Here is a 9,832-nt window from a genome sequence, read left to right as displayed (position 1 = left end):
ATATAAAATGCAGTTAGACTCTGTGGAGAGGGTTTACATTTATACTGTCAGTTATGTAACTCCCAAATATTTACTGCTGAGGAATCACAAATATGCGGAAATTCAGCGCAAAACACCAGACATCTGTATGGTTGTGGGAAAGAAAAGGTTTTCTGCAAAAGGTGAATAACCACAAAACAAATAAAACAACGATTGAATTAATAATTAATGTTTTAAACCTGTTCGGATCTAAAAAAAAACATTGTTTCATGTGTATTTTTCAATATGGGCTTGGTGCTTTTGGGCACTTCGATTGTTTATTTAGGTGCCTACAAGTTGTAAACGTCAAAGTATTCTTGGATTTAAAAAAAATTGTTATATGTTAGGATTTAAACAGCCAAATAGAATGACATGATGGAACGTTGGTGACCTGCTCAACAGATTCTGAGAGTTTGGGCTTCATGGACATGGGGATGAATGGGAGGTTAAAAAGTAAACTAGTCATTCCATAGGTTTTTAAGTTCCCATTGTAAATGGTGTAGCTGACTTCAAACCAGTGCACCTTTAACAAACACTAAAAAAACAGGGCAATATGTACTGCAGAGCTTTTCATATTTCCTCCCAAATTCAAAGGTCCATATGAAATCTAACCTACATTGAGAAATTACTGAACTCCCATTGGCCTGAAAATAGAGCAAGCTACAGCTATGTCCATGGTAAAAGATATGAGCCTCTACTGACATCTAACTTAGAAATAAGAAAACTAAGGGGATTTTAAGGGCATTTCTTTTGTAGCACATAAAAATGAACCAAATGTAAACTTGGTCTACACTTTGGAGCACATTTTGAAATAAGTAGGCTGTATCAGTCTGAGCCTGTTTAACGTCTAGTTCATGATTGACATTGGGCTTCTACCATGCAAGAAAAATAAAGTAAGGTAAAAATATCCCCCCCAAATAAACAGATTGGAGGGCACCAGAGTGTCATGGGCATAATTAAAGTCTATTCAATAGTATATACCAGTGAGCAAAATAATTTTTTTTAACCCAGTTTCTTTATTTTAAATGTATTGGTTCCAATTAAAGGACCTGAAAAAATTTAATTTGCTCTAAATCACAAAGCATTAGATGATGCAAAACTAAAGTTTAAAATCAAAGTGGGAAGTGTCAAAAAGAAACAAACAAAAATAGTGTAAAAGCCAGGTTAAGGCATGAAAGGAGGGATAAAAACACACTGCACACAGTTCTTCACTGATTCACTGAGGAGAGCTTTTACTTAAAAGTAATTTAGGCTTATGCCTGATTAAATGTTCGACTTGGCATAAAGGATGACAAGCACGACAATTCAACTCTTAATTGACAAACTGAAGTCAAACTACAGGATTAAAGCCACTTTGCTTCATCTCGTAACATGTCACATTACTTTCACAGTAATACATTGTTTTACTGTTGCTTCCAATCTTAAGCTATGACTGTAGAGTTTAGATTTAACCCCAGTGAGGCTACAGGTTTCCCCTGAGGCAATTGTAATGTAGTGACTAAATGATGTTACTGCCTGGATGTAATATTTAACAGTCAGAGATCATTACATCCATTCACACTATAGTAATAGGTATGGATTGGCTTTTATGATGACTGCTTTAGGTCCGTGCGGTGACGGGTATTGAATAATACAGTTCTGAAACCCATCTTGTCACTGTCAGAAATTTTGTAGCTATCATTAGTTCTGTCAGAGAGATGAAACCTCAAGAAATCAAGAAAAAGAAAGAAGGTTGCATGCTAAAATAGGAAAATAGTTGTTTCACATGTCACTGAGGGAATCACAAATAGTGTAGGTGAAGCCTTGAGCATGCAAGTTCAGAGTAGCAGACACTCTTTAAGAGCTATGATTTGCTGATTTGCAAGGATGTACAGGCCACACACAGGCTAACGAAGTCTCTAAATGCTAGTAAGTGGTTTGGGTCTGGTTTCAACAAATATAACTACCATTTAGACAGGCCCACTAGGCTGTTCCTTTTTCTGTTAAAGCTTGGCTTGTTGTGAAATTGGAGCTTGTGGGGTAGTGACTTCTGATGGCATGGGATTTCCACTAATCAGTCACTTATGTATTCATTGAGCTGATTACTAAAATATGACTGTGCTCATGAAATATAAACATGAACTAATTAATGTTCTTGTACATATAAAAAAAAATAAATCATTAAAATATACATGGTGCAGACACTTTTCCATCTCACAAGGCTGTTCAGCATGTGAATCGATGAAAAATATCTATCAATCGATTTTCATCGATCAATCGATGAAAAAATTTAATCGCAATTAATCGCACGATTGTCATAGAGTTAACTCGTGATTAATCGTAACTTATTCGCACATTTTTATCTGTTCTAAATGTACTTCAAATTAGTTCTTTTTACGTGTTTAATAATTTAATCAACATGGGCATGGACAAATATGGATGCTTTAAGCAAATGTAGGTTCGATATTCGTGAGACCAAACTCAAATAGAGCATGAAGGCAAAATATTTTCGTAAAGGCTTTAAAGTATTTATGTTGTTTTAAATTACGTAAATCATCAAGACATCAAACGGAATATATATATAAATATATTTATATCTGAGGAAAGAAATGACGTCATGAACGAGTGTGTGTTGTGTTGCAGGTTTTAATTTCGCTTCTTTTATATTATTTTTTTTTATAAAAATGTTTGAACAAATATGCACGCTGTATTAATCGCACGGTTATAAAATTAGTGCTGTTTAAATAAATTTGCGCTAATGCGTTATTAACGAACACATTTTGACAACCCTAAAAAAATATAGAATTTCTGTGCCTTTCAAAATATACTATATCCAATGTAATGTACTATATGGTTAAGATAGTGTTTTTTTTCTTATTGCAGTTATTTTTTAACATGACGCTCAATAACAGTAATACAGAAAGTTAACCAAAGTAAGCAAAGACACAAATTTTAAACATTTCTATATCATAATAACATAAGTCTCTTAGTAAAAGACCTAATGGCAAAACCTGCGATGGTAAATTTGCCCAGATGCAAATCACTTTTTAAATGACTTTCTCTTTCTCTTTTTTCATCTCTTCTTTCCTGGGAAATATAAATGTTATAAATATTTTACTCTTCCTATTTTAGGCCTATATTAGTCATTGTTGAAAACAACAGGTGATAAGGCAGGTCATCATGCTTTTATCTAGGTACCTCTTAGCGGAGGTGAAAATCCAATGAAATTACTGAACCATGTCTCTCCTGCTGTTTGTCCTGCTGTGTCTTTCCTTCCATCTCACCAAATTAAAACCAAAACACATTCAGTCTGAGTCTCCTCACTCTACTGCTGTCTTTATTGATCTTTTGTTGAGATATGATGTTGGTTTTAGCATGGGAAATACAAGCTTGCGAAACCCATGGTGTTGATATCTCAGTTTAAAAAAATTGAGAGTGTGAATGTCATTCCGGCTGATTAAACCTGACATCTCTCAGAAAATTCTTGAAACAAGTGTATTACAAAACAAGTGCTATATTTGTCCAGCAGTGCTTTTGGGTGCTGAATTGCTTAAACAAAAACAGTGCAAGACATAGACACAAACTAAAGACTAGAATTTCTAAGTGGGCAAGTAAAAACAATAAAGAATCTAAATTGCATATGCACATGGTAGGTATTAAAGAAAGAGAAGAAAATAAAAAACCCTCAGGTTTTTTCACTACAGGTCTTAGTAAATTGCAGTAGAATGTCAGTAGAAATGCAATAATATAAAATTATATGAAAGAATACATAACAGCTAAGACAAAACATCCTTAAAGAGAATGCCCCATAATTATATCAATTGCTTTTAACAAAAAGGGTTATATTCTAAAGCCCAGCAGACACCTTCGGCAGTAACTGTTTTACTCTTTAAAAACTTGTTTGCAAATCCATCATTCGTTCACCTACTTTATATCTACATTTAAAGCCTTCCAGCCTGCTACTTCCATATGATAATTGCCAACTGGCCAGAAATGATCCCACAGGAGCCATTATATGCAGCAGACACATTGTTTAACAACTCCAGAGAGGAGAATCATAAATGTTCATATCAAATTGTATAAAAACAAGAAAGACCCCCAAGAGCATTTTTTACTCTGAATTCCCAAATGTCCCCTGTGAGTAAAATACTTCTCTAAGCTTTGCAGCCTTTCTGAAAGCTTTGGAGATTTTATTTGAGCTTCCTGGCCATCAAAACGGCTGTTTCTCAATGACTAGATTGAGTAACAGGTTTTGGGTGTGTAAAGTAATCCTGTTATCCAACTTTACTACCAGTAGACATTAAACATTACAGCTGCTGTAACACCAACATGATTTACAGTTCAGTGAAGCAAAATGGTCAGATCGAGTTTCTTTCCCTGCCCAAGCCACTCTGCATACCACCATAAAACAGGAGACAATTCATGAGAAAAAAAACTAGGTCTCACCGCACACATTGTGTTAATAGGAAATAAAAGAGCATTCATACCGAACTCTCTGGGCACCGAGATAGCGTACACACAGCTGTGGCCTGTAGTGTAGTTCCTGGGGAAGTTTGGTGACAGAACGGTTCCCTCAGAACCAGTGGAGCGACTGCCACAAGGAGCTTGACAGAACATTGACAGAAGTCCATATTATAAACATCATATATAGTGTCCAAAATCCAACAAAATCATATAGTTTATTATGGATATAGAGAAGATGTATTTCCTGTGTCTAGATCAGGGGCTTTACACTAAGAAAATTCCTTACAACTATGATTACAGTCTGGATAAACTGGGATTGAATGGTGACAACAGACAACATTTAAAATTAATTAATTATTAGATTATGGCTATAAATAAAACAGTTTGAAAATTTGTATACTGATCAATTTAATTCACATCAATCCAAATGAGACCGAAACCGCTTTCTAACTTACTAGATTTCTAACTAACTTGCTACATCTCTACCTTCCCTCTGGTACAATATGAAACCTTCAACTTTTTCGTATTTTCGTTCATTTTTTTTTTTTGCATGATAAACAACCGTAGTAATTAACCTGGATCATGATCCTTTCAAAAACTTGAATTATTGGATTTCTTTTCATACATTTTAAATCTTTTCTGCAGTATTTTTTTCTTGCACAGTTTGCTGAAACACTTGGCTTCCTGGATTCATAAATACCAGTTGATCAAACTGTGATCTAGAACATTCACTACAGTCATCAAAAATATTTGAACATGCAAAATACCCTGACAGCTGGGCAAGGCCCTATTCCAACCAGGCCTGCCATCATCCCCCATGATGCATGTGAGGGTGGAGTAGCCCTGGAGCACATAGCCTGCTTCACAGTAGAATGTAACTGTGGAGCCCAGTTTGTAGTCACTGCCCAACCTCGTGCTATTCATCACATTGCCTGGGTCAAAGCACGACTCCCTGAGCTTGGCTTCATGAGAAAGCGAAGAAGAGAAGAAATTATTAAAGGAATCTTTACCTGTAGCTTTATCTATACTACATATATACATTCTACTCATTCACCTTTCATTAAGTATACTTAAATGGACACTTCCATTAATAGGTTTATTAATTTATTTACTAACTTTATACTGTAACCCCCCCCCCCACACACACACACACACACTTACACAGAACATGATTGTGCTATAATTTATTTATAATCTTCTGTTTAAGTTGCTAAGGTGAGGTTAAACTTAATCAATTCAACAGATCAGTCAAACAGTCTTATAACTATAAAAACCTCAGAAAAAAGTTTCCTCTGGGCCCCAATCCTGTTCACCTTGACTAATCAAAGCCTTTGTTCTTGGTGAATCAACTCATAGCACTTGTAAAATGTCAGAACCTTTCAGCAGTATACCTTTGTACTCCAGGTGAAAGCCAGCATAGCTGACAGAGCCGTCACTTCGAAAGGCCAGGTGCATGGCATTGGAGCTGCTCTCAATCCGCTCAGGAAGCTTGCTGTCCTGAAAGCTGCCGATTAGAGGGCTGTTGCTGTCCATCCCATCATATATGTACAAGAAGTCATAGTTGGGCTCAATGCTGAAGCTGGAGACGAGATAAGAAGAGACGAAAAGAGATCAAAAAGCAGGTTTTAATAGCCACTCAGTATGATCAAAGCGACACATGAGGAACCCGAGCCTACAGATTCAGCATGCAACCTAAGATGGTCTTTCATAGCACGACTACAAGAGTGTTGGAAAATTTATCCCCCAAAAAAAAAAAAATAAAAATAAAAAAATTTAGACATCTGTTATTCATCTAAAAAAAAAAAAAAACATTGATTTTTCAGCATAACACATATATGGGCTGACATTGAAGAATTTTTGTTGGTGTTAATCATATCGGCTTGGTGTAGCTCCCTTGGAAGTCCTTTCTAACTGAAATTCAGCTACATCAGACCTGGACCTCTGTTCATGTTCTAACAGCCTCTGTGAGTGTGTGCTGCCTCTGACACAGAATCTATAAATACCCAGGGGGTACCTGCAAGCAATGCATTTCCAGACACCCTCACTGAGCAACAGAGGGAAAAAAAACTTCCACCACAATAGATAATCTCTAAAGCTTTGCCATACTCCTGGGTCTCAAACACCGAGATAAACATTCAAACATTTTTATCTTCAGAAAGGTATGATGCCGAGGTGTCCTCTATCAGCGGAAACATTTGCATGAGATGGATTGCGTCTGCATTAGATTTACTCTTGTTTTCCCTCTATAATACTGGGAAAAAATGCTAAGCGTACTCGACACACTCCACCGCCTTAAAATCCATCGCTCTTGGCTTTTTGCGAGATAACAGAAAGCCAAACACGGGAATTTAGGCCAATTTCTTTTCAGTACATTAAAAATGTCATTAATTTTTAATAACCAGATGTGATGGAAGTGCGTTTTTTTCCACCCACTACTTCCTAGCCTCTGGAGCTGTCAATCGGCAAACAATTAGCTTTGTGGTAATTGGATTGGGCAGTAACATAGACAATGCTAATGGTAAAGAGAGATGGCAGGTTTGTAATGTTGCTAATTTCTGAGGCTATTTTCATTTTGGTACTATGCATTTTTCTGCTCTCACTGGTGACATATTTTAAAGGAGAATTATGTTAGTAATGAACTGTGTAATGAAAACATTTATTAGAAATATATTTGAAATTCTGCTTTGCTCACCAAACTCCAGTGTGATTATGCACTGCTAGAGGAAAAATTATAATGTGAACCAGTACTAGTGCACATTCCTATGCCAAACCCAGGAAACTGTGCTACCTAGAGGGGCATGCCATTTTTTTTTTTTTTTTACTAGTTTGTAGCTTGAATAAGACTCTAATAATGAACTAAAGCTGGAAAGAGACAAAACTTTAATGCAACAATCTGACAGGGTGATCCATACATATTCATGGAAGATTTAAAGTGGCTGACATTTTGATTAAGAGAACTTTGATTCTAGGATAATAATCCAAATAAGACAGAAAATCTTGTGAAAGACCAAGGCACTACAATATTACATCTATTTTGTGCAAACCTTGTTCAGATTTTCTATTTAAGGTAGGTTCTTAAAAAAACTCATTTGCTTTTAGTGTTAACACACTTCAGTATTCAGGACTCATGCTTCAACTATCACAACTATCATCTAAAATACAACCAACATCGCACTCTGTAAAGAAATAAACACTATTGTCAGTGTTATTGTCAGTGTTATTTAGCTGGGAAGCAGATATATCATGGAGTACATAAATCAAAAAGGGGAAAAATGTTGGGGCCATTACTCACAAAATGAGAAAAGAATTCTAGCTGGGTTCATTGCCTGCCTTGGACATGAAGTGCATTTTAATTCAGACACACGATATACAAATCATTTGCCATTACATAATTACTCTATACATCTTTGTCTAATGAAAAAAAGTAACTTCTTATCTACTAAAACATTGACTGGATAACTCTTCATTTAAAAAAATCCAAACACATTCTATGCAGTTGTTTACTGGAAGGTCGCAGTGTAGCACAGTCTGTTAACTCTGCTGATAAGGATATTAAAATGGAAAAATGGAAAAAAAAAAAAAAAAAGATCCAAAAATAGATTTACAATGGTGACAATAGAAGATCCCTTTAACTACTTGCCCAGACAATGAATGCTATGAAAAAAAACACAGAGGAGCATTAACAGTTGTCCAACCCTGTAATCATATGAGTCAGTAGCCAAAGCAAGAGGCAACAATTTATCTTCTATGTTCACACGTTAAACACAGTGCATCAAATAACACACTGAAAGTTCAACATGCATAACTTAAATTGAAATTCTGGAGATTAGATGCAAATGATCTATGATGTGTGCTCATGTGTGAATGCTAATTTTACTTTCAGTACTTTTAATGTAGCAGATTTTTTGTATTAAAATGGACAGGCTCCGTATTAAAATGTTTTTATAGTCACAACATTATTTTTTTTAAAAATGACCATGATATGTTTAAATTTGCAGTAGTCTGTTTAGGAAATTTTCTTTAAAACAGGTGGACAGTGCACATCCACCAGTGAGAACAGTAGTGGTACATGGTACACAGCGACAAGCAACACAAAAAGGCTCTTCAGTGACCTGCCACTTGGAATGCAATATAGTGTAAGTAGAGGCTGGTCCCAGTGAGAAACAGAAGCACACAAAGATGGATAAGTGTGAGAAAGTAAGGACTATCCTGTGACATTGAGTTTGAATCCCTAAGATGGAACAGGCATCCATGATTAGGAGTCCAAGAGTATAATTGGTCATGCTCGCTAGGTGGGCAGGATGGTGTTATACTTTCCACTTTCAATCTCTACATTCGACACACGCCAATCTTGAGTGTCTGTGAGCTGATGTAAGGGAAAAAGGGTAGTAATCTCTTTCTTCTGAGTGTGTGATGTACTGTAGTATGTGTAACAGTTCAACAAAATGTGTAATATCTGACTTTGTGTGTCTTGGAGGATGCACATGTGGGAATAGTTAGTGGGTGGGAATTAGAAAATTACAACACAAACCCTCCCTAAAATAGCAATGAATGGCATATATGTAGGATCTCTTCAGTGACATGAACACAGTAAGCTAATAAGTAATCTAATAAGTCATTTAAATAGAAAATCAACATTAAAATTAATAATGAAAATACTATATAAAGGAATTTACTCTCATTAAGCACTAAAAAGCAGGAGAGGATTTTACCTGATGAATGCCAGTGAGAGGACGTAGTCCGAGTTGACAACTATGAGCCAGTCACAGTCTTTGCTGTGAGGGTATGGGTGAGGATAATTAGGAGATAGGATAAAGCCTGAAGAGTCAGTCAAATTCCCACCACATGGAGCTGTGTAAACATACAGGAAATGAAATTAAAATGGGTTTGTAGAATCTACAAATAGATTAATACACAGCTGGATCAGCTGTACAGCCCATGTGCCCTACTTAAGTGAAGTAGAAGTGTAAAAGATGGAAATAAAATCTCTCTTGCAATACTGAATCCATACAAATGTACAAACCTATGTATGGACAGGGAGAGTGAGAGAGAGGGAGGGAGAGTGAGAGAGAGGGAGGGGGAGTGAGTGAATGAGAGAGAGAGAGAGAGAAAGAGAGAGAGAGAGAGAGAGAGAGAGAGAGAGAGAGAGAGAGAGAGAGAGAGAGAGAGAGAGAGAGGGGAAAGAGTTGGGAAAAGAGAGTGAAATGGGTGTGTGGACAGAGAAGGATAGAAAGACGGTGATATATTCAGATGGATAATTAGCAGAAAGCATATGAAAAGAAGTGGCAAAATGCAGCTTCTTCACATTTTTCTGCTTGCCACTGAAGTATTTTGAAATGTAGGAAGCAATCCAAATCTCATAATTTGATAT

At 36.2% G+C, this 9,832-nt stretch overlaps 1 protein-coding gene across 2 annotated transcripts in view; it reads right to left on the bottom strand.

Moving 5' to 3' along the window:
- The window catches only part of csmd3b (CUB and Sushi multiple domains 3b), a 399,549-nt gene that overhangs the window by 100,569 nt on the left and 289,148 nt on the right, over positions 1-9,832 (bottom strand). For both annotated transcript variants that reach the window (XM_083523961.1, XM_083523962.1), the window contains exons 28-31: positions 9,174-9,312; positions 5,853-6,040; positions 5,229-5,423; positions 4,485-4,601 (exon numbers count right to left, since the gene is read on the bottom strand). In XM_083523961.1, the coding sequence (XP_083380087.1) occupies positions 4,485-4,601; positions 5,229-5,423; positions 5,853-6,040; positions 9,174-9,312 (639 nt within the window). The remainder of the gene's footprint in view (positions 1-4,484; positions 4,602-5,228; positions 5,424-5,852; positions 6,041-9,173; positions 9,313-9,832) is intronic.

Source organism: Silurus aristotelis, assembly GCF_946808225.1.
Source record: "Silurus aristotelis genome assembly, chromosome: 21".
NCBI lineage: Eukaryota > Metazoa > Chordata > Actinopteri > Siluriformes > Siluridae > Silurus > Silurus aristotelis.
The sequence above is the reverse complement of the archived record's forward strand: the minus strand, read 5'-3'. Positions and strand labels throughout refer to the sequence as shown.